General features: G+C 38.0%; 1 protein-coding gene and 2 pseudogenes across 1 annotated transcript; 1 reads left to right on the plus strand and 2 right to left on the minus strand.

The window, feature by feature from the left end:
* The first annotated feature begins 9,495 nt into the window (after positions 1–9,495).
* On the plus strand, positions 9,496–11,206 carry LOC149138959 (sugar transport protein MST3-like). Its single transcript, XM_089453141.1, has 2 exons — positions 9,496–10,143; positions 10,498–11,206. The coding sequence occupies exons 1-2, from the start codon at positions 9,541–9,543 to the stop codon at positions 10,954–10,956; spliced, it is 1,062 nt and encodes a 353-aa protein (XP_089309267.1). The 5' UTR covers positions 9,496–9,540; the 3' UTR covers positions 10,957–11,206.
* A 1,993-nt stretch (positions 11,207–13,199) lies between these two features.
* LOC149138960 (isocitrate dehydrogenase [NAD] regulatory subunit 1, mitochondrial pseudogene) lies at positions 13,200–14,859 on the minus strand (annotated as a pseudogene).
* Positions 14,860–14,996: 137 nt separating this feature from the next.
* LOC149138961 (isocitrate dehydrogenase [NAD] regulatory subunit 3, mitochondrial pseudogene) lies at positions 14,997–16,921 on the minus strand (annotated as a pseudogene).
* Between the last annotated feature and the right edge of the window lie 9,611 nt (positions 16,922–26,532).

Below are 26,532 nucleotides of genomic sequence, written 5' to 3' on the forward strand. Positions count from 1 at the left end.
CAGCCCCAATATTTTCAGTTTTCTATCCTAGTTTTTGAGGGGAAGCATGCAATTGGATGTTCAGAATCCTCTTAAGATCATGGGTGCTGCAGTTTTAAATTCCTTGGTCAATGACTTAAGACTTTGAACTTAACAAGTTCTCAGGGATGGACAATGGAATGAAGAAGATGCAGCAATGCTTGTTCTTGGTGACATAATCAGCATCAAACTTAGAGATATTGTTCCTGCAGATTCACGTCTTCTTGAAGGAGATCCTTTAAAGATTGATCAGGTCTTAATCCAATCCTTTTCTTTACTTCTTATTTCTGATTACAAGTGCTCGAATTTTCGGTATGCTTTTATATCGTTTCTGGGATTAACTTCAACTGTTTTGGTACTTTTCCTGAGCCACGCTTTATGACAATATTTTTGAATGTGTGTAGTCTGCCCTCAGTGGTGAGTCATTACCAGTAACAAAGCGTCCTAGCAATGGGATTTATTCTGGCTCTACTTGCAATCATGGTGAACTTGAATGTGTTGTCATTGCTACTGGGATCCATACCTTTTTTGGTAAACCAACACATATTGTCAACAGTACAAACCAAGTTGGCCACTTCCAAAAGGTTGGTATTTATTCTGGACTTCTGATTCTTTTTTTTGTGCTTTCTCTTATTTCATAAATACATAATTTTTGGTGATACTGCAGTTGTACCAAATTGGCTAGTTAGGGTTCGTGGTAATATTGGATGATCCAGTACTGTTAGCTTCCTTCAAACAAGTATCAATTACTAATTGTTGTCATGAATAGGTTTTCACGAAAGGATATGACAAGGATGCTGTTGTCTTGATGGTTGCAAGAGCATCCAGAACAGAGAATCAAGATGCCATTGATGCAGCAATTGTTGGGATGCTTACAGATCCTAAGGAGGCAAGTATTTTTTTTATGTCATCATATTAAATTTTAGTTGATAAGCAGGCCTATGCTTATTTTACTGATTTGTATCTTTTGTTGTGGCTTTTAACATCCATGCATCTAAAAGGCACGGGCAACCATTCAAGAGGTCCATTTATCTTTCAATGATTGTTACCCAGAAATGCTTAAATTCTCTCAGTTATTATTATACACAAATACTTACGAAACTTCAGCCATTATTATACATAAATACTTACGAAACAGGGGAGGTTATGGATGATGATATAGTAGACAACCATATCCTTCAATGCGATGTCAATACAGTCTGATGCATTAATAACTCCAAAATGATGCAATGGCATTAACAGCTTTCTTCTAAAAGAAAGGTTTCCACGAAATCTCAATTATTTTTATCTTTCACACAGAAATAATGAATAATATAAATTTTCACAGGAATCATGAATAATATTCTTCTTTCTATAAGAAAAATGAATGAATTAGGGAGATAGATTTAACCCGAAGGTCGGTGTTTGGCTCTGCAGTTGTGGGTGTCTCCCACTAGAAATTTGTACATAACATTATACATAAAATTACTAAGATTCATAATACGTAGCTCTCTATTTTAGGAGAAGGTGCAATCTTTGCATCACTCAACCATTAGATATCAGTTCCAGTCTTATTTGTATTTTTGGGCTAAACAACATAAATTCTCAACTGGGACGGATGGAAATCTTTTGGAATACATACTTGCTCACCAGGATATCCAAGTCCTATGCAATAAAAACGGGCACTAATGCTTTTTGAATGACCCGGTAGAGTTTATGTTTATTGCTATTGCTAACTTGTCTCTAATTGGAGCATTGCTTACTGATCAAATTTACCTACTGCTCAAATTATGATTGATCATTGCTTACTGTGTAAATTATGACTCATCAATCTTTTTTGAGAAACAGAGTAAAATAAATTGAATTAAGATGATAGACATTTGCTTAAATAAGTTTTAATAAGTTGAGAATATAATATATGTCACCTTCATGTTGTTTCTGTTTCCATGGTTACTACTTTCTCTTCTGCGGTTAAGCTTTCAATGCTTAAGTGCTCCATTATATAATTTACATGGGTAAATTTCATCCTTTATAACAATAATTTCATCTAAGAAATATGTATAACAATAATTTCATTTATGAAAGATGAAGACCTGTAATTTCTAACCCTATGATGGCCAAAGGTGTCAGTGGAGCAGAGTCATTTTGGATACTAGGTTATCCCCACCCTGAACTCCTAATCTTGTATTCTATGGGGATTTATACCTCTGGAGGTACAGAACCCTTTCCTCTATGCTCTCCTTGGCACATCCTAATGAAGCGGTTCCATATCCCCACTCGTGGAAGCTGCATTGTGTGTTACAGATCGCCTGATCGATCTCTCTTTCGACATTCCCTAACTGTTGGTTGGTATTTCTTTCCACACCAGCAAGTTTTTTTTGTCTTTTCCTCCAAATTCATTAAACATACCTCGTCTTCCGCATTTAGGCTCCTATCAAGAAACTACCTTTGGAGTTCTTCGGCAAGGGGACTTAAAGGTTTTTATGAAACCCGTGCCTAGAATTTCTAGTTGGCTGTTTGCATTTTCTTGCACCATTTTGCCCCTTTGTTGTATACTAAGACAATGGCAATGACATGGTGGTCGAAACCGACATTTACAGAAATTTCCATAAAACCCATGCAGGTAAGAGAAACCCTCAGTATTTAACCAGAATGCCATTAACTTATAATGCTCAAATAACCATGGACTCTTGAGTGAGAACAACATAACCGCAACCAAACGTTTGTTATACAGTTAACCGAGCAGGCAGGAACCGCATTCTGTTTTCACCACAGACAATACAACAAATACAAAGGAAAAATCGCAGAGACTGCAGAGCTAAACAACCAAGTAACAATAATAACCCAAAGGCCGCGAACAGGGTAAAACCCAAGCCGAGTAACTTTCCAGGATCTCGAGGAGGGACAGTTGTCCGCCGATAAGACCACCACAGTACATGCCGTCCTGAGCACTCTGGAATATTTTGAGCCAATGTTTGTATTAGATCTCGTTGAAAAGCAGGCACTCCAAGCCTTATTTCAGAAGTTTATGACTTTGTAGCCTCATGGTTTTGATCTCTCCTTCTGCATTGTCATGTTTAGCTAGTTAGCGTGAATCTGAAGTTTGATGACACATACAGTTCTGTAACCAGTAATAGGATTGCATGTGATAAAGTACCTTTGAACAGCTTGATCTTATTTTGAAATTTTGTTATCTAATTAGCAGCGCTACTGCAGTGACTTCTGAAATGATGCACACAACAGCTGCCAATATTAGAATATTACCAAGAGAAGACCTTCCTCGGTGTTCTTTCGAAACTGATCAGTTGGTTGAGGTATATACAATACTGAGTTTCTAATAAATTGTTTTTGCAAATTAAAAGAGATCTCGTCAAGATTGGAAAGCTGCAACAAGCCATGTTAGAGATATGTTTTACTCTTATACAGCTTTAGTCAATCAAATACTATTTTTAATGTTAAACAAGCTTTTGACACATTGTACATGATATAAGGATTGCACAAGAACCTTTAGTTCACATAACTCCTTAAGATGTTTTGTCTCAAATATGTCCTCTCTTCAATTTACAATGTTATCATTTTATTCTAACTAACTATTTGTTATATAGATTACAAAATGTAGGAACATGCTGGCCTTCACGTCCAGAACAAATGCAAAAGTAATATGAATATGTTTCTTCATATTATGCTCTTATTGCAATACAAGTATTATGACTTTGTAGCCTCACGGTTTTGATCTCTCCTTCTGCTTTGTCATGTTCAGCTAGTTAGCATGAATCTGAAGTTTGATAGCAGATACAGTTCTGTAACTAGTAATAGGATTGCATATGATAAAGTACCTTTCAGCAGCTTGATCTTATTTTGAAATTGTGTTGTCTAATTGGCAGGGCTGTTGCAATGACTTCTGATATGAGGCACACAACAGCTGCCAATATTAGAATATTACAAAGAGAAGACCTTCCTCGGTGTGCTTTCGAAACTGATCAGTTGGTTCAGGTATATACAATACTCACTTTCTAATAAATTGTTTTTGCAAATCAAAAGAGATCTCGTCAACATTGCAAAGCAATGCGAAACCCGCAATAAGACCCCAAAACCTTTCCACCCCAAAAATTTGGTTCGACTTAGGTTATAATCGCTTGGTTCAATGTATCATGTTTCAATTTCAGAATTTTAGCAAATGACAGTTTCTGTCATTTTCAGAATTTTGCAGTGGATCAATTTTTGACAAGACCTGTTCTGTATATTTAAAACTGTTGCCACATACTGGTTCCTGTATACCTTATGAGTTTTCTATTTTGAATATTCTTTTGCCCCAATGAAATAACATGGCAGCAGTATCAGATTAGCGATAAATTTGGCTTCAATGCTAGAGCAAATAACAATGTGTTAAATGGCTAGTGATTGAAGCTCGATTGTTGATACCTTGCTATGAAGATCCTTTATTGATCAATCCCATTCATCATCAAGCTATCCGACTATGCAGTCTTCACCAGCCCCATGGTCATCAAAGGTCAGCTTTGTTTAAACATTTTTATTTATTTTCATCCACTGTTAATTAAAACAAGGTTTTTTGTCTTTGACGACTGTTATCAACTATTCGACATTATTTCTGTTGTGGTATTTGTACTGGATCAATTTTTGATGGGACCTGTTCTGTATATTTAAAACTGTTGCCACATTTCGCCGCAATGAGATAACATGGCACCAGTATGAGATTAACCATAAATTTAGCTTCAATGCTACAAGAAATAACAATGTGTTAAATCGCTAGTGATTCAAGCTCAATTGTTCATACCTTGTTATGAAGACCCTTTATTTACTGATCATGTTTTCTTTGTATGGTCAGATTTCTCATGCCAAAGTTAATCTTCTTGAAGTTACACCAGGAACATCTGAAGCACTGGTTGAAATTTCAGGCACTCCACAGCAAACAAGTGCACCCATTTTGTATGCAGTTCTTGATTTCCCTCTGACATTTTCCAACATTTGCCAACAATTCCTCTACTGTCCCTCTGTTACTACTTTTTGATTTTTATTTCTTAGAATAAAAGCAGATTCCTTGGTGCAATTAAATTTCTATTTAAGATAATTAAGCATAAATCTGTCTGCAAACACCAACCCCTGTAGTACTAACTATATGCTTTGTTTCAAAATTCAGTCAAATCGCGATATAAACAGTATTGGCAATTTCTTTGAGTTTGAAGAGCAAATTCTTCGTCAAGGGAGTTCTGCCAGATTTGGAAGGGGCACAAGATTTGCAAAACTTTGTCAATTGCTGCTATCATGGGCGTTTTGCTAATCACCATTTCTGTACTAATGTCCCTCGCATTGTATATCACCTTTGGCAGTGTCACAGCAGCTGGTGAGCTTATCACAAAAACTACAGTTGAAGTTGTAATATCTGAACGCACAGTTGCAGCCATTCTAGGAAAGTCTGGAAATGATGTTGTTAAAATTCAGCAGCTAAGCTCGTATAAAGAAGCATAAATTTCTGCAAATTCCATGGGATCCCCTTCAACTGAAATTTTTGAAACATGGAGACTTGGAATGAAGTGTTGTCATTGCTGACAAAATGACATTGTACTGACAAAATGACAAAATGTTACAGTACAAAATTTGACATTGTACTGACACAATACTTCTTTATCCAGCCTATAAAGTGCCATTTCTTTGACTTGACATAAATGTATTTTGAAACAAAAATGACAGAACGATTTTGATAAACATGAACTGCATTATATTTTGAATTTGGATTCTACTGCCACTGCTTACGCTCCAAAACCAATGTTCTCTGTGTAAAAAATATATATTTTTATATATATTCAATATATTATTACACAATGTATTAGCTTATCAGTTTAAATTATAAATTATATTTTTTAATTCAAATACTATGATATTGCAGAAAGCAAGAGTATAGAACACCAAAAGATAATGGATTTTTTCTTGGAGATCATGATCAATTTACATTTCAACTCGTAAAGTTTAAATGTTTTTTTAATTTTAATTTGTTTATTTTAATTTTTAATTTATAAAATAAACTTATCAAAATTATTTTATTATTGTACTTAGATGCTATATTTACTAACCCAAAACTATAAAAAAGGCCAAAAGTCATGTCCTTTTGCATCACAACAAATTATTAATTAAATGCAACAAATTACTAATTAGAAATTAGATGCAGGGTTTATTTTCTTTGCTAATTAGTAATTGGACAAATTTAAAGTTCACACTAAAGTTATGATAAACAATATTTTTAAATAAATATATATTTTGTTCTTTTGACCATGGAATAATTCCTCAATCATTGAGATTAACCTGAATGGTATCATTTATGTCCAAACATGTTACTAGATATGTAATCTTTCAATCATGGGTTCAAGACTCCATAACTATAATTTTTAAATGCTTAAGTTCTTCTTTGACCTTCGAGAATGATCTATGTAAATATTGAACACTCTCCACCACTAATTTAATTAACAAATTTATATTCATAATAATGTTTATTTGGTCATTATCATTTTATGAATATTTTCATAATATTCAAATGTAAAAAAATAAGAAAATTCTATGTTTTGTGCACCATGGTTATTAAAATACATAACTTACTTTAACACCTTCCTATTATTTTAATATGTTTTGTGCACCATGGTTATTACAATACATAACTCACTTTAACACTTTCCAATTCTTCGTATATTATGCATTTCAACATATTTTATATCCCCGTGCTTATTAAAATACATAACTTACTTTAACACTCTCTAATTGTTCATACATTATAATGCATTATTATTACCTTTTATAGTTTTTTCCCCTCAAGTTTTCTATGATTCACTGTTAAATTTTATTATATTTTAATTATTAATCTAAGCATTTTTTAAATCATGAGACATTGGAAAATTATATCTAAAACTAATCTTATTTTAAGAAATACAAACTCAACATTATAAGAAGATATATGACAAGTGTCTTTTGAAAATTATTTTTAATCATAATAAGAAAATATAGGACCAATGTCTTTTAAAAATTACTTTATAATTGAAAATAATAAGACAAGTGATAAGGTAATTTTACTTTATACTTTTAAAAGATATTTTAAATATATATGTTAATGTATTAAGATACAAATTAAATTATTATTTTAAACAGATGGATAGATTTGTAATATGAAACAAAAAATTTGAGATATAGTAAAATTGTAACAAGCATTTATCAGTTCAATGACATTTATGACAATTCCTACTTAACAAAGGCAAAGTTCATTATATTTCACTCTTCGCATAAAGTCAAAAAGTTCATACAACAATTGGCCATCCAATTCATTAAATCTTAATACAAGTAAGCATGCCTAAAACACACTACTAAAGGAAACCAACTCTCATGATAACGCAAATTATATTATTATATATATTATAATATTTTATTATATATATTTTCATATCAATCCTTCCAATAAATTAATAAAATTTTAAAAACCAATAAAATCCCTGAAGCGTGATAACCCCACAATTAATTTTAAAAGCCAATAAAATCCCTGAAACGTTATGACCCCATATTGCTACTATATTTTCAACATTCAGTTAAAATACCAATAAACAAAACCAAAAAACCATTTATTAATTTTTTTAAAACAAAGGTGAAATGCCAAAACCATGTTTCACCGAATTGGCATTCAGATAATTCCAAATAAAGCATCACGCCGAAAACGCCTGTGCTGGTGAATAGCACAAAGTTAACTCAAACAAACCATTTGAAGTGCCCATTTTATGGCTCATGCAAAGCCAATTGAGCCTTAATCAATGGACAAGAAACATGCTGCTTCCTTGCAGCATGGCAATAATCGGGGAGAATGAGGGCGTGACTGATGTTCGACCATGACAGTTAACAGTCACATGACTGTGCACCAACCACATTACAAGTTCTCAACAATGTTCCAATGTTGCTAACCAAATGAAAATACTGGAGTTCAGTCATACAGTGATTAGTTCCAATGCTGCCAACCAAATGGAAATACTGGAGTTCAGTCATACAGTGTGATTATCAACACTAGCAGTTACTCCTTGGGCGTTTAAAATGAAAAACTGAAATATTAAATATTCAAGCCATATGGACTACATGCGAGTCACATCCCTCCATATCTGAAATCTGTTCATCACTGTAATTATGGGGAGCTACTTTCAGTTCCTCCATATCTGAAATCTGTTCATCACTGTAATTGTGGGGAGCTACTTTCAGTTGAACATGCATTTTTTGAATTCATTTTAGATAAGGTAGGATTTGGTTTTATCCATATCGCTGACGGCATTCCCATTGTGCTATATTTAGTTGAGTTCTTCCATATCAATGGACATTGTCCTTTGGTTTTCTTCTGTGTAATTTGTTGGCATAAGGAAGCTGCCACGGAATTGAAATAGTAATTCAAATCATAACTGAGGTACTGGGTAATAACAAGGCCTTGCTTGCCCCCAAATCGCATTCCAAATTAAGTGCATAATGGCAGGTGGAATGTTCATTGAAGGCGGAAATAGCCGAAGGGAGGTTCACCCAGGCAGGGTAACAGTGTTCGTCTTCTTCTCATGCATTGTAGCCGCCACTGGAGGCCTCATCTTCGGTTATGATATAGGAATTTCAGGTCTGCATTAAACTGGCAATATAATTTCTTTAAACTCGAATTATTTCTGCAGCCCCGAACTTAGAAGAGCATAATGAAATAAAATAACTTTCATATATGCAGCACACTGTAAGTTGGCGTCTTTTCTTTACCTGTGCTATATATACTGTCAATACTCATTCGGACTTTAAGTCTTCCTTGTATACAACAGTTTGCAGGGAATACTTGTAAGATCTGTTCTATGGAATCTTACCTTTACCTTCAGAATATAGCAGTCTCATAATATGAATAATGCATCCGGTTTTGTGTTCGTGCATCAACATGAATACTGTAAGTGCTGAATGTGTATTCATACATTGTTGACCACAATTTGCAGGTGGCGTGACATCCATGGATGACTTTTTACATAAATTTTTCCCTGGTGTGGAAAGGAATATGAAAGAGGCAAAGACTGATGCTTACTGTAAATTTGACAGCCAATCGTTGACTGCATTTACTTCATCACTGTACATTGCTGGTCTGATCGCATCGTTCTTTGCCTCGTCTGTCACAAGGTTGTTTGGACGAAAGCTTTCAATGCTTGTAGGGGGTGCAATTTTTCTTTGTGGTGCTGCAATAAATGGAGCAGCAATGAATATTGCCATGCTTATTATTGGACGGATTTTGCTGGGCATCGGTGTAGGGTTCGCTAATCAGGTGCGATTTTTCTTCATCGTCCCATTTGAAATGCATACAATGATTTTTTGGATCGCTGGTAACTTTTTTTCCCTCCAAAATTTACATTTTTTAATAATATTTCTATGTTTTGGGATTTTTCCACAACCTATGGGCATTTCTCTTCAACAAAACAATGGAGCCAATAAATCCATTCTTTGGAACTAATTTTGATATTTCCATTGCTATAGTCCGTCCCAGTTTATCTATCTGAAATGGCACCAGCGAAATTGCGTGGAGCTCTGAACATTGGCTTCCAAATGTGTACCACTCTAGGAGTTTTCGGAGCCAATCTTGTAAACTATGGCACACAAAATATTCATCCATGGGGGTGGCGGTTATCATTGGCCCTTGCAGCGGTTCCTGCTTGTATAATTACGTTTGGCTCCATTTGGCTTCCAGATACTCCTAACAGCATGATAGAAAGAGGGCAAACTGCTAAAGCCAGAGTCATGCTAGAGAGAATTAGAGGCACATCAGAAATCCAGGTAGAATTCGATGAACTGGTTGAAGCCAGTCGATTGGCAAAATTAGTAAAACATCCTTTCCGTAACATCCTCAAGAGAAAATACAGGCCTCAACTGGTCATGTGCCTGGCAATACCATTTTTTCAGCAGTTCACAGGGATTAATGTCATAATGTTCTATGCTCCAGTCCTGTTTAAAACGATAGGGTTTAAAGGAACTGCATCCCTCATGTCCGCTGTCATAACAGGACTTGTGAATGTGGGAGCAACTTCTGTATCCATATTTACTGTGGACAAATTGGGCCGCAGACGCCTCTTCATTGCTGGAGGAATTCAGATGCTTATATCTCAGGTAAATTCCAATCTAAATTTTATTTTGTTTTTATGTTTTCCTTAGAGGTGTATGTTTGTAAGGATTGTGTTTGCTTGTTCTACTTTCCATTCTTCTTTCCAGCCCATCCACCCCTTTAATGTTTGATGTTTTGCTAAATATTTGTGTTTGTTTGACCCATCTTTACCTCCCTCTTGTGTGGTTTGTGTATATATGTTGCTTAATAACATGAATAATAAGCTCTCTGATATACCTATCTTGCCACATCATAGTTCCTGATTCTTATTTTGTGTGTATCTTTACGAATAATAACAACTACCTTGTAGCATCATAGTTTCTGATTCTTTGATTTTGTTGGATATATAACTTATACAGGCCATCATTGCTATAATTCTTGCAACAAAATTTGGAGGACCAGGGGAAGGTAGTCTTCCCAAAACATACGCCATGATACTAGTTTTGCTGATATGCATCTATGTGGCAGCTTTTGCATGGTCATGGGGTCCCTTGGGCTGGTTGGTTCCTAGTGAAATATTACCCTTGGAAATCAGATCTGCTGGGCAAGCCATCAATGTTTCTGTTAATCTTTTGTTCACATTCGTTGTTGCGGAGATTTTTCTGGAAATGCTATGCCATTTCAAATATGGGCTTTTCCTATTCTTTGCTGGTTGGGTTGTGATCATGACTACTTTCATCTACTTTTTACTTCCAGAAACAAAAAATAAACCCATTGAAGAGATGGGTCAGATTTGGAAAAGCCATTGGTTCTGGGCTAAGTATGTTGATCAAGATGATGAAGATGGTCCACCTAAACCTGCAGTTCATGGGCTTTGACCTTTTTCCAATCGTGAGGGTGTGGAGATGTATTCTGTAAAGTCCACTAATTATTCCCATTGAACATGGCTTACCACAATTAGACATTAAATGCAAAATTATTTGATTGTAGAATGTACAAGAGATGGTGCGTATGGAGGTTGTAGATTTATAATCATTCCTCCAATGGACACACGGTGAATTACATCCTGTAGTAAAGATGCATGACAACCATGTAGTCAGATCATATTATCAATCAAGTCAGATAGTGATGGGCTGTAGTCAGATCATATTATCAATCAAGTCAAATAATGATGGGCTTGCAATATGAGGTCATAGTTGCCAATTTTGGGCAGTTTTAAGAAAAGATGTGTGTCACTTGTAGTTTGTATTTTTTAATTCAGTCACCTCAAATAAATAATCATTTGTGGACAACCTTATGGACGAGAAACTTTCTTGCTTAAATATTTACTGAATGGAAACCTTCTCAGTTTAATATAGGATTGGAGTGTTTGATTTAATTTTAAATAAATCAAGAGAAAATATATTATTTTAGTGGGTGGATTCGAGTGGATACAATACTTGTGTGGTAAGTAAAGTGTTAAAGATGTTATTGTAAATCTGAAATGACATTGCTTATACTTCAAGATCTTTTATTTTATGGTGAACAAGTTAGATTATGCTTCAAGCTATTTTAAATATCTATCTATATACATTTGAATAGAGGAACTAGCCTTAATCTCTTTATTAGTTATAAAAACATTGATTTAGTTGTTGTCCCCTCCTACATGTGCAAAGGCAGTCGGGTGCAGGTTGTGTTGTAAACAACTAATATGAAGTTCAATGAGTTTATTCATGTTTGGTTGGTTCTCTAGTTTTCTTTCAGGGATGAGTATACTTATGATAAATGCCCATACATTTTAAAGACCCACTCCAAGTTCGAGTGTCACTGCTAGATACTTGGTCACTAATAGAATTACCATTTACATCTACATTTACATTTAGTCGATTGTCTCCATATATACCCTATTAATATGATCACATACACTGCATGTAACCCACAATTTGTGAGATAGATACAATATCATAACCACAAATTAATTGAAGGCTCACAATCTTACCATTTACATCTACATTTACATTTAGGCGATTGTCTCCATATATACCCTATTAATATGATCACATATACTGCATGTAACCCACAATTTGTGAGATAGATACAATATCATAACCACAAATTAATTGAAGGCTCACAATCTTTGTGACTAAAGATGGCCTGAAACATGTTATAGAAAGAAACAAGTTCAAGTTGCGAGAATCAACCTACCTACAACACCGTTTCAAGGTTGTAATACAACTTTGAAATTAAGAAAAATAGGTTCAATATTCTGATTCGTTGAAAACCACATGAATAAAGGCAATCGGTCATGGACAAGAAACAAGCTCTTTCTCCCTCGCAGTGATTGAGATTTGATAACAGTGGTTAAAGGAACTGTTACCCCTCACATTGTATGTCAGGGTTCACATGTGTAATCTTCATCACCCATATGAGACGTATGGATGGTTAGTAATATGTATCGTCATAGATTTTTGGGCTTCACTTGGAGATAGTACTTTCACTTGATCTGGATGGTATCTTGGTGAAGGAGACCCAATTTGTCCCTGGTTGGTTGTCATGGTCATTGAAGATGGATCAGTCTTCTAGTGGATATGGACTTGGCATGATGATCATAGCACCTTGTCTGAAATATATTAACAGGCTGATTCAAGTGACATGCATGCATTCATTGATTGGGCATAGCAGCAGCAAAGGCCCAGGGGTATATTTCCAATTTGATTGAATCTTCACATTCAGAATAATTCGGTCCTGTAGCAATTGATATAATCTGATCGGCCAAGTTAGAGCGTAAATAAAGGATTTGGACATTGATAATTTGGGCTTAGATGTTCATTATGCTTTGGTTTTATATTGAGGCCTTTGTCATGCAGTTTCAAGCATTATAGCCTAGCATACTTTTAGATATGCCCATTGCCATAGAAAAGGATTTATCTGTATCTCCCTCTAAGCAATAGTTAGTTCACACCAGCAGACTTTGGAGGAAACTTCCAGCACAGGGGGTTACCAGTTGAATACCAATGTGACACAAGACTATAATCAGATTGATTTCTCCCGCAGCTAGGGTGCTTCTGTGCATTCCTAGAAGGCATTGATACCAGCAGTAGAACAGCTTTGTTGATGAAAACGAATTCTTGGGACCTGTGGGTTATGGGTACACGAAACCCATCTGCCTTAACATGACTGCGCAGCACTTTCCATTGTTCCAACCACAATGAAAGGCATCTCTCTGGCCTCGTTCTCGTTCTTGGCGCAATTTCCACAGCCTTTTCGATTGCTCCAACTTCTCAATAACAGCATCTACCACCTCGAGTAGTACTATCCCCTCCAAGATCTTTTGTGCGGAATTTCCCTTCTTTGATGACACCCATAACAGCTTGTTCCAACTGGTCTGCAAATGAAAGGAAACTGCAAACGCCGCAGCATCATTGCCGAAGATAATAATAATGCCACTGGGTTGGTTTTCTTCTTGACAACCAACCTTACATTCCTAGCAAAGGCTCCTTGTTCAAAAACAGCATGGTCAGCACCAACATTTCCTCCGGGCATAACCCCAGTGCCACCTGCAATACCAGCCGCCGTATTTGCCACCAAATTACCATACAGATTTGGTGTAACCATAACATCAAATTGTTCAGGCTTTGAAACAAGTGGCATACAGCAGTTATCAACAATGATCTCATTATACTTTATGCCAAGTTGCATACAGCAGTTATCAACAAAGATCTCATTATACTTTATGCCAGGGCAGTTCTTTGCAACCTCACGGCAAGACTCCAAGAAAAGTCCATCAGCAAGCTTCATTATATTTGCCTTGTGCACTGCTGTCACCGTCCTCTGATTGTTGAGATAAGCATACTCAAAAGCATACTTTGCAATCCGCTCTGAACAAAACTTTGTTATCACCTTGAGGCTTTCGACCACACCAGGGATGACCTCGTGCTCCAGAAAAATAAAACAAAAACGCTGGCAACTAATTCAGTGGAAAAACATACACAGACACAAGTTCACATAAAACACTTTTTTTTTATTACGTACAAACTCAGATTACAATTTTAAGGCATCTGAGCCTTAATCCACAAGTTCACATAAAACACTTTTTTTTATTATGTACAAACTCAGATTCAGATTACAATTTTAAGGCATCTCAGCCTTAATCCAGATTTCTGGGGCAACTACATTTTTGCCCTCTCAGGTAGGCACAGGTTTTTTCTTTTTTTTTTTCTTTTTCTCTCAGTTCTTATTACCCATACATTCAGTTTTTAACTGATTTTTAACTAAAATTAGTTCATTAACCGAATCTTGCTCAAGGTTGGCTTGGCTGTCCATGTCGTTGTCCACTTGTCTTCTTCTTCTAATTTTTTTCATTGAGCATCAGACTCCCAAGGTACAAAAATTATGACCTCCTCGTCATATGCTCTCAAGGTACAAAATTATGACCTCTTGGTCATATGCTTTTCCTGAGCAATTCTACCCATTGTTTCTCTTCTTTAGTGGAACTGCCTTCTGTGAGCTGCAACCAAACCTCTGCAATAACAAGTCCTCCCTGCTACCAGATGCCCTACCAAGCTTCTCCGCTAAGCTTAGTCCTCTCAGCATCTCCGCTGTTCTCTCCTCTCGAACTCTCGAACCAATTGAGCGCTTCTGCTCCAGGTTTGCTGCAATCTCCTCACCTTCACAAAATAAAATTAAAAAAAACTACAAGCTTACAAATCTTCAACAAACTGTACCTCTTCTTTCTTCGTACCTCTTCTTTCTTCACATACAAAAAAACCACTTGATGAAAACGAATTCTGAGGTCTCTTCATTTTCAATATTTTTTCTTCGCATACAAAAAAACCACTTGATGAAAACAAATTCTGGAGTCTCTTCATTTTCAATATTTTTTACAAGTCCGACCTTGGGACTGGTGGGTTATGGATCCACGAAACCTATCTGAGACTTCTCAAAGTCTCCTTAACATGACTGCGCAGCACTTTCCATTATTCCAACCACAATGAAAGGCATCTCTCTGGCCTCGTTCTCGTTCTTGGCGCAATTTCCACAGCCTTTTCGATTGCTCCAACTTTTCAATAACAGCATCTACCACCTCTTGAGTAGTACTATCCCCTCCAAGATCTTTTGTGCGGAATTTCCCTTCTTTGATGACGCCCATAACAGCTTGTTCCAACCGGTCTGCAAATGAAAGGAAACTGCAAACGCCGCAGCATCATTGCCGAAGATAATAATAATGCCACTGGGTTGGTTTTCTTCTTGACAACCAACCTTACATTCCCAACATTCCCAGCAGAGGCTCCTTGTTCAAAAACAGCATGGTCAGCACCAACATTTCCTCCCGGCATAACCCCAGTGCCACCTGCAATACCAGCCGCCGTATTTGCCACCAAATTACCATACAGATTTGGTGTAACCATAACATCAAATTGTTCAGGCTTTGAAACAAGTTGCATACAGCAGTTATCAACAATGATCTCATTATACTTTATGCCAGGGCAGTTCTTTGCAACCTCACGGCAAGACTCCAAGAAAAGTCCATCAGCAAGCTTCATTATATTTGCCTTGTGCACTGCTGTCACCGTCCTCTGATTGTTGAGATAAGCATACTCAAAAGCATACTTTGCAATCCGCTCTGAACAAAACTTTGTTATCACCTTGAGGCTTTCGACTACACCAGGGATGACCTCGTGCTCCAGAAAAATAAAACAAAAACGCTGGCAACTAATTCAGTGAAAAAAGATACACAGACACAAGTTCACATAAAACACTCTTTTTTTATTATGTACAAATTCAGATTACAATTTTAAGGCATAATCCAGATTTCTCTGGCAACTACATTTTTGCCCTGTCTCCTAGGCACAGGGTTTTCCTTTTTCTTTTCTCTTTCTCTCCGTTCTTATTATCCAGATTTCTCCGGCAACTACATTTTTGCCCTGTCTGGTAGGCACAGGTTTTTCCTTTTTTTTTTCTCTTTCTCTCAATTCTTATTATCCATACATTCAGTCTTTAACTGTTTTTTAACTAAAATTAGTTAATTAACCGAGCCGAATCTTGCTCAAGGTTGGCCTGGCTGTCCATGTCGTTGTCCACTTGTCTTCTTCCTCTTGTCCACTTGTCTTCTTCCTCTAATTTTTTTGATTGAGAGTTCCGATGCTCCTGCATCATTTGTTTTCACGATGATTTTTCAGTTGTCTCACCCAGCTTATTATGCGTATTGTTATGGCCTGGGAAGGGCTATCCTTGAAGGATATTCTAATTGTCAAGGCTGTCAAACATCCATACCTGGACAGTCCAGCACACATTAAGAGGTTGAGGATTTTGTGTTTTTCACGATGAATTGAAAGCTAAGTAGAGGGTTCTTTCACAAGCCATGAAACACTACAATTACTGCAGATGAAGTCACGTCCTAGGAGCCACACAAGCCACAAACGCTCCAACAGATAAGGGGCCTTGTTAGTCCTCAAAATGTGCCTTCATTTTGAGGCATTCTTTTCAATGTGGTGGTGTCATCTTCAGAAATTACAGAGCATTGAAGTCATTCACATTTCCGGCAGCAAGAAGATAATACCCAATAGCAGCGTTTTGAAGATGAGTTAATCCAATACACACAGTTTGATGGCAAATACTGTTGCAAATCTGCAGAGGACACAATGGATGCCAGAGGAAATAACCCAGGCTTATGAATGAGTAGATCAGCGACCCCTTTATCTCCATGCACTATCATTTGAGGGCCTGAACGTCCTCTTCTAAGGGATAATGCAATCAAGTATTCACATGATGTTTCCAAGCAGATTTTACAGGTGAACGAGGATGCATCAGTTTTGATTTGCCATCAGGCTTCTCAGCGTTTGGACAGCCCTGTATGTTCACCATCTTTGCACCATCGTTTGGCTTAAACAGGCAGTATCAATGTTTCTGTTAATCTTTTGTTCACATTCGTTGTTGCAGAGATTTTTCTGGAAATGCTATGCCTTTTCAAATATGGGCTTTTCCTATTCTTTGCTTTGCTGGTTGGGTTGTGATCATGACTACTTTCATCTACTTTTTACTTCCAGAAACAAAAGATAGACCCATCGAAGAGATGGGTCAGATTTGGGAAAACCATTGGTTTTGGGGTAAGTATGTTGATCAAGATGGTCCATCTAAACCTGCAGCTCATGGGCTTTGACCTCTTTCCAATCCTGAGGGTGTGGAGATGTAGTCTGTAAAGTCCACTAATTATTCCCATTGAACATGGCTACCACAATTAGACATTAAATGGAAAATTATTTGATTGTAGAATGTACAAGAGATGGTGAGTATGGAGGTTGTAGATTTATAATCATTCCTCCAATGGACACACGGTGGACACACGGTGAATTACATCCTGTACTAAAGACGTATGACAACCATGTAGTCAGATCATATTATCAATCAAGTCAAACAATGATGGACTTGCAATATGAGGTCATAGTTGCCAATTTTGGGGAGTTTTAATAAAAGATGTATGGCACTTGCATTTTGTATTTTTTAATTCAGTCAACTCAAATAAATATTTATTTGTGGACAACCTTATGGACTAGAAACTTTCTTGCACAAATATTTACTGAATGGAAACCTTCTCAGTTTAATATAGGATTGGAGTATTTGATTTAATTTTAAATAAATCAAGAGAAAATATATTATTTTAGTGGGTGGATTCGAGTGGATACAATACTTGCGTGATAAGTAAATTGTTAAAGGTGTTATTGTAAATCTGAAACGACATTGCTTATAGTTCAAGATCATTTATTTATGGTGAACAAGTTAGATTATGCTTCAAGCTTTTTTAAATATCTATCTATAATATATATACATGTGAATAGAGGAACTAGCCCTAATCTCTTTATTAGTTGTAGAAACATTGATTTAGTTGTTTTCCCCTCCTACATGTGCGAAGGCTTTCGGATGTAGGTTGTGTTGTAAACAACTAATATGAAGTTCGATGAGTTTATTCATGTTTGGTTGCTTCTCTAGTTTTCTTTCAGTGATGAGTATACCTATGATAAATTCCCTTACATTTTTAAGGACCCACTCCAAGTTCGAGTGTCACTGCTAGATACTTGGTCACTAATAGAATTACCATTTACATCTACATTTACATTTAGTCGATTGTGTCCATATACCCTGTTAATATGATCACATACATTGCATGTAACCCACATCATATATTTATGAGATAGATACAATATCATAACCACAAATTAATTGAAGACTCACAATCCTTGTGACTAAAGATGGCCTGAAACATATTATAAAAAGAAACAAGTTCAAGTAGCGAGAATCAACCTACCCACAACACCGTTTCAAGGTTGTAATACAACTTTGAAATTAAGAGACATAGGTTCAATTTTCTGATTCATTGAAAACCGCATGTGAATAAAGGCAATCGGTCATGGACAAGAAACAAGCTCTTTCTCCCTCCCAGCGATTGAGATTTGATAACAGTGGTTAAAGGAACTGTTACGCCTCACAAATTATGTCGGGGTTCACATGTGTAATCTTCATCACCCATATGAGACGTATGGATGGTTAGTAAGATGTATCTTCATAGATTTTTGGGCTTCACTTTGAGATAGTACTTTCACTTGATCTGGATGGTATCTTGGTGAAGGAAACCCAACTCCTCCCTGGTTGGTTGTCATGGTCATTGAAGATGGATCAGTCTTCTAGTGGATATGGACTTGGCATGATGATCATAGAACCTTGTCTGAAACATATTAACAGGCTGATTCAAGTGCCATGCATGCATTCATTGTTTGGGCATAGCAGCAGCAAAGGCCCAAGGGTATATTTCCAATTTGATTGAATCTTAACTTTCAGCATAATCCAGCCCTGTAGTAATTGATATAATCTGATCGGCCAAGCTAGAGCCTAAATAAAGGATTTGGACATTGATGATTTGAGCTTAGATGTTCATTATGCTTTGGTTTTATATTGAGGCCTCTGTCATGCAGTTTCAAGCATTTTAGCCTAGCATACTTTTAGATATGCCCACTGCCATAGAAAAGAATTTATCTGTATCTCCCTCTAAGCAATAGTTAGTTCACATCAGCAGACTTTGGAGGAAACTTCCAGCACAGTGGGTTACGAGTTGAATACCAATGTGACACAAGACTATAATCAGATTGATTTCTCCAGCAGCTAGGGTGCTTCTGTGCAGTTCTAGAAGGCATTGATACCAGCAGTAGAACAGCTTTGTTTTCATGATGATTTTTCACTTGTGTCTCACCCAGCATATTATGCGTATTGTTATGGCCTGGGAAGGGCTATCCTTGAAGGATATTTTAATTGTCAGGGCTGTCAAACATCCATGCCTGGACAGTCCAGCACACATTAAGAGGTTGAGGATTTTGTGTTTTTCACGATGGATTAAAAGCTCAGTAGAGGGTTCTTTCACAAGCCATGAAACGCTACAATTACTGCAGATGAAGTCACGTCCTAGGAGTCACACAAGCCACAAGCCCTCCAACAGATAAGGGTCCTTGTTAGCCCTCAAAATGTGCCTTCATTTTGAGGCATTCATTTCAATGTGGTGGTGTCATCTTCAGAGATTACAGAGCAATGAAGTCATTCACATTTCTAGCAGCAGGAAGATAATACCCAATAGCAGCGTTTTGAAGATGAGTTAATCCAATACACACAGTTTGATGGCAAATACTGTTGCAAATCTGCAGAGGGCACAATGGATGCCAGAGGAAATAACCCAGGCCTGTGAATGAGTAGTATCAGCGATCCCTCTATCTCCATGCACTATCATTTGAGGGCCTGAACGTCCTCCTCTAAGGGATAATGCAATCAAGTATTCACATGATGTTTCCAAGCAGGTTTTACAGGTGAACGAGGATGCATCAGTTTTGATTTTTCATCAGACTTCTCAGCGTTTGAGCAGCCCTGTATGTTCACCATCTTTGCACCATCGTTTGGCTTATACGGGCAGTATTCAGTTAGTATTACTAGCAATGGAAATTTAGCTGGAACAAGAAGACAAAACAGCTGGCAACCAACCCAGCCAAGCAAACTAGATCAATGTCATCCTTAGTTCAGTCACAATTTTCAGCAGCAAGATAGCCCTGGTTTTTGAAGATTCGTTGCTCTACAATCTGGGAGCATTTGTTTATGGATTCATACAGTGGTTCAATGACAGACGCCCAATATATCTTTTTTTTTTTTATACCACATGGTGAATCGGTAACTGCCTGGCCTAATCTAGGGGAGACCCAGGATCAAACCTTAACGCTGCCACTATAACACCAAGAGCATAACCAACCACCTGCAAATCAGTTATACTAAGTTCCTATGATTTTAGCAAGAGCAGACTCAACGGGAAAGGGGAATCCGCCCCTCTAGCCGCCACCACAGCAGGTCAATGTACTCAATGAGATTTGAACTCGGGTCTGCCTGGGCATCGCCCATATGACTTTACCGTCAAACCACACATCACTGTACCTGCGGAGTTCTGATGGGATCCGGTGCATTAACGCTGGTATGATCGCACCCATATTTATATTGCTTTAGAATATATCCTTATTTCTTTTTATTTTTATCAGACGCCCAATATATCAAAGGGAAGATTGAAGTGTCTATATGGTACATATAAAAGCAAATACCACAAAGAAAATAACATACCAGCCCTTTGACATCGTCAACATGCATGGTTTAGGGGCATCCAGGATTGAAAAGAGTATGGTGGGCACGTTGAAGTATATGTTGACTAGGGCAAGCACCCTGGTTGGGGGAGCGCTTATCTCTTTTCTTTTGTTTTTGGGGGACAGTAATGACCTAATGATTAAGCAAAAGTCAAGATATCCTATATTTAAATATCACGAATCACGAACGGGAGTGAAAATTTGATGGGACCAGCCCTCTCAACCCTTACAGTCAATCAATAATTAATTTATGATTAATAAAAAGAAATAATGTAAACAGTCATATGGGTTGATTGTGCAATTAAAAGGTGTGTACTGTGGTTGGTGTGAGGGGACACTTGTCCCTGCCTCGAACTCTGCTCTCCCGCGCTTTGCTTACACCCCAAACCCTCGTTCACTATGGCATTTCGACATTGTGGTTCTCTGCTGTTTGCTGTGAGGGTTTGTCGACTGTTACTCTGTGCTTGTGAGGGTTATGGCAATGGTGCCCGGTCTGCGCTCACCCACAGGCCCTTTTGCCTGGAGGTTTGGTAACTCTGTCAACAACTCCTTGTCTACTCACTATTTGGCCTCACCTGGGTGCTGTGCTGGTTGTTCCATCGACTACTGTGGAGAGTTTCTTTCGTTCTTCAGCTGTTGTAGCTTACCCTCTCATGGGCGCTGTTCCTGTTACTGTTGTCTCGGCTTTCTCTGTGTGCATTTGCTGTTTGAATGTTTGGTTGCTCGCATGGTCATTTCTTTGGTTAACTGGTTGTTATATTTTTATGGTTTACAGGTTGCGGTCACAAGGGACCGGGTCCTCGGCTCTGCTCGTCACTGGGCAAGGTAAGCCCTCTGGTCCATGCTTTAGCTCCTTGCAATTTTTCTTCCTTACTAAGGGCAGTTGCTCCTTGTGAGTAGGGAATCCTTCTTGTGGTTGTGACCTAGTTATGGGTTCTTCTCTCCGGCGTCGTCCACTCCTCTGGTAAGCCTTCAAACCCTCACCCTCTCTGCTTCATGCTTCTTTTGTTCAGTTGGATAGTCAGACCACTAACACCTCTCTGTTGGTTTTGTCTGTAGGTGGGTTGTGGCTCTGGACGCTTGTTTCCGCGCCTGTTGCTGCCTGGTGAAACCGGTAGGGTCGCTCCTCGATATTGACCTGTGTTATCGTTTTTTGTTTCATGGCTCCAACATTCTTGTTGTCTGGTAGTTTGGTTAGGTTTTTGAGAGCCTCGGCTCCTCTGTTCCTTGTTTGCTATTGGGTTGCCTTCGGGCTTCAAACCTTCTGTATAATTTATGTTTGCAATAGTTATGGAGTCATTCTGGGTTTTCAAACCCTGGGTTTGCTATCGGTTGTCTTATGTATGGGCTCGTCCCGTCTTAACAGTTGCTGGTCTAATATTCTGTAACTTATTTTCATGTAAAGACTGTTACTTGGAAAAGGAAAAAAAAACTTTATATGCTTGTGGGTTACCTGTGTATGTAATGCGATTATTTTAATGCTGAGACTGTTAATCTTTCGAGGGTTTCTCCATATTGATTGTCTGCTCTTCGTATGTCTGAAACTCGTTGCTGGCTGGAACTGTGAATTCGGCTCTCTGTTATTATGATGTCTTCGATTGCTGCTTGAACTGTCCTCGAGACACTCTGTTTTCTTGGATGACTGTTAGGAAAGAAATGCTAGAACAGGAAATGCACTCTTATGATTTGTCAGTACGCACAGTAATTAATGGAAAGAGATAATAGTTAGCTGCAAATGGATTCAGATGTTTGTAACAGAAAATTTCTTTTTGTCTTCTATTCTATATCTCATGAAATCAAACCCGTTACAATTTTGGTGTATTTTCTTTTAAGCTATTTTGAAACAGTTTCTCACAACTGCTAGCAGTTACATATATAGTTGCATGGTTATGATAACTGTTCTTTTTTTTTATCCTGTTGTAATTTTACGAAAGACAACTAATTAAATAAAATAAAAGAACAAGTTGGCTGGAACAACCTCCAACTAATCATAATGTTCCTAAATGCTATTTGACTAATAAAATAAAAATGAAAGTCCCTAAATGTTGTTTAACTAATAAATGGAAATGAAAACTAAAAGGTTACTGTGAACCTGTCTGTCTTAGCTGAGACCAAATACCCCAGCCATGATACCCTCAGCTGGATGCTCCTGCATCAGGCTCCCGGGGTAATAAAAATTCATGGCTCCGGTCCATGAGCTCCTCGACTGAATACCCTGCACGCTATATTTGTCCTGCGTCAAGCCAGGAACTGTCCTCGATGGGACGGTTCTTCCACTTGACAAGGTACTGTAGGTACTCCTTCCTTTGAGTCAACTTGGCCACCTGAGTATCGAGGATTCTCTTGATCTCCAGGGGTTGAGCTGAAGGCATTTGCCTCATCCATGAGTTACTTCCTTCCTGGGAGTCCTGTTTTGGCCGTGCCGAACTGTCGTCTTCTGGACTGGCAGTGTATGGAAACAAATCTACCACGTTGAAAATGGGCGATATGCCTATCCCTGGAGGTAGCTGTAATTCATAAGCATTGGTAGAGAATTTACGCAGAATTTTGCATTGGCCAATCTTCTTATACTTCAGTTTGTTGTATTCACCCTTAGGGAACCGTTCTCTGCGCAAATGTGCGAGGACTTCATCCCCCACATTAAATTGTGCCTCTCGTCGTTTCAGATCTGCTTGCTGCTTATACTTTTGATTACTGTCCTGCAATTTCGACTTTACCTGCTTGTGTAGGTCATTCATTGCTTTGGTGAAATCTTCCCCGTCAGCACTCCGTCTTTCCAGCTGTCCTAGATCCCGTAACTCATGCACTCCGTGAGGATGCATGCCATACAAGATCTGAAAAGGACTGTATCCCGTGCTGCGATTCGGTGAATCGTTGTAAGCGAACTCCACCTGGGCAAGTACACGATCCCACATCCGTGAATTTTCTCCGATCAAGCTTCGTAGCAGGTTTCCCAAGCTCCTGTTCACCACCTCCATCTGCCCATCAGTCTGTGGGTGATAAGCGGAGCTGAAACTCAACTGTGTGTCCAACTTCTTCCACAAGGTGCGCCAGAAATGTCTTGTAAATTTCACATCCCTGTCGGAAACAATGGACTTAGGCAGGCCATGCAGCCTGACTATCTCTGTGAAAAACAAGTGTGCTACGTGAGTGGCATCACTGGTTTTTTTACAAGGGATGAAATGTGCCATCTTTGAGAACTAGTCTACTACCACCATCACAGAGTCATAACCTCGCTGCGTTCTAGGCAGACCCAAGACAAAGTCCAAGCTGACTGAGTCCCATGGTCTACTCGGAATAGGCAGTGGTGTGTAGAGTCCCGTGTTCTGACTATGTCCTTTCGCCAACTGACACACTTTACACCTGGTTACAAATCGCTGCACATCCCTTCGCATCTTCGGCCAGTAATAAAAGTGACTGAGCTGATCTAAGGTCTTATCAATGCCGAAATGTCCGGCTAGACCTCCGTTGTGCTTCTCCTGGATGATGTTCTCTCTCATCAAACAGTTAGGAATGCATAGTTGTCCTCCTTTAAACAACAGCTTCTCCTGTAAGTTATAGTCCAACCATGGACTATTATTCCTCAACAAAGGGTTTTGGCAGGCTTCATAAGCCTCCTTGAAATCCGCATCTCCCTAATACAAGTCTGTCAAGTGCTCAAACCCCAGCACTTGTATCGTGATCTCCTGCAAGAGCAAAACTCCCCTGCTCAATGCATCTGTGTTATGAAACCAGCTCAAGAAAAGATAGAAAAGATAGATCAACGCCTTAGAATTCAGCCTCTTCGAGGGGGCAACCTCCTTTACATTACATAAATGAACAATTCTTTGATGATTCAAATGACAAAACCTCCTTTCTATATATAGGAGTCTAAGGAGTCACAATATAATCCAGCCGACCTAACAATAATAATATAAAGCCACAAAAATAACAATAGAGGGATTCTATGGGGCACAGAAATAACAATAAGGGGGTAATAGGGGCACAACAATATAAATAAGGGGTATAACTACAATAGTAATGGGGTAATCACTAGTATTATAGGGACCCAACATGCCCCTCTCCTTCAAAAAAGTGTTGTCCTCAACGCTTGAGTAGTTCTGGATACTTCTGCATAAAATTCTCATCCTCCCATGTGGAATCTTCAGCGGATAAGTTCTTCCACTTGATAAGATACTCTGAAATTGATCGATTTCGTAGCTGTCGAGTTCTTGTTTCTGTGACTGCTTTCGGTTCCAATATAATTTTTCCTTCCTCGTCAAGTTCTGGCAATATTGTTTGAATTGGGAGCTTGTCGCCTATAACCTTCTTTAAACATGAAACATGGAAAACTGGGTGCAATCGAGAAGCTGCAGGAAGCTCCAATTTGTATGCCATAGTACCAATCTTTTGCAACACCTTGTACGGACCATAATACTTTGGTGATAATTTATTATCCTTCTTAGCTTGCTTTAGGGACATTTGCTTATATGGTTGTAGCCGTAGGAATACCCAATCACCTACATCAAAACTTCTTTCACTGCGATGTTGATCTGCCTGTTGTTTCATTCTATTTTGTGCCAACACGAGGTTATCCTTTAAGAGTTGGAGGACTTGTTGTTGATGTTCGATGTGATGTTCCACTGCCTGAACCTTAGAATTTTCTCTTAAATATGATGTGATGGATGGTGGTTGATACCCATAAAGTGCCATAAATGGGGTCATTTTTGTTGTTGTATGGAAGGAAGTGTTATACCACCATTCAGCCAGAGGCAACCATTTGACCCATTGTGTCTGTTTATCAGATACAAAGCAACGAAGATATCCTTCCAAACATTTGTTTACTATCTCAGTTTGCCCATCAGATTGAGGATGATAAGATGAGCTATGAGCTAACTGAGTACCAAGACAAGAAAATAATTCTGTCCAAAAATTTCCAGTGAAAATGGGATCTCTGTCACTTACAATAATCTTTGGGTTTCCATGTAGCTTTTGAACTGTTTCCATAAATGCAGTAGAAACTGTACTGGCTTTAAATGGATGTGATAATGCACAAAAGTGTGCATACTTGGTAAGTCTGTCAACTACCACCATGATGACACTCTTTCCCTCAGACTTGGGTAAACCTGTGATAAAATCCATTGAAACCTCCTCCCAACGTTGGCTTGGAATGGATAAAGGTTGTAATAGACCCGGTGTCTTAATTGTTTCAACTTTATTTTGTTGGCAAACCAAACATTCCGCCACAAACTTTTGAATATCTGATTTAAGGCCATCCCAAAAAAATTCCTTCTTAACCCTGTGGTAAGTTTTTAAAAATCCTGAGTGCCCTCCTAAGGGAGAAGTGTGCAATTCCATAAGAATCTTTTGTTTTAGCTGGGAATTCTTACAGAGGTATAAGCGATCTTTGTACCATAACGAATCATTTTGCCAGCTAAATGTATCAGAAGTACTGGAATCTTGTTGTAGCTTTCGAATAAGTGCCCACACTTCTTCGTCATTCTTCCATTCCTCCCTTGCTTCGTTTATCCAATCTGGTTGGATAATAGAAATGGCACACAACAATGCTTCCACATCCTCATCCTTTCTTGAGAGTGCATCTGCCACCACATTTTGCTTCCCTTTTTTGTAGATGATTTCAAAGTCATAACCCAACATCTTTGTGACCCACTTTTGTTGCTCTTCAGAGGATAATCTTTGTTCTAAAAAGTATTTAAGGCTATCATGATCCGTTTTTACCTTGAAGTGTCTTCCCATTAGGTAGGGTCGCCATTTCTTAAGTGCATGGAGTATTGCCAACATTTCCTTCTCATAAATAGCTTTGCTTAAAAACTTTCC

The sequence above is a fragment of the Pinus tabuliformis genome, chromosome X (assembly GCF_031772625.1).
Source record: "Pinus tabuliformis cultivar Carrire ecotype Pingquan chromosome X, CPIR1, whole genome shotgun sequence".
Classification (NCBI taxonomy): domain Eukaryota; kingdom Viridiplantae; phylum Streptophyta; class Pinopsida; order Pinales; family Pinaceae; genus Pinus; species Pinus tabuliformis.

What these genes read in the sequence shown, in the direction of transcription:
- LOC149138959 (XM_089453141.1), top strand. Translation starts at nt 9,541, where the DNA reads ATGGCACCAGCGAAATTGCGTGGAGCTCTGAACATTGGCTTCCAAATG. An exon ending in TTCAGATGCTTATATCTCAG is followed by an intron (nt 10,144 to 10,497) that starts GTAAATTCCAAT and finishes TAACTTATACAG; the next exon opens with GCCATCATTGCTATAATTCT.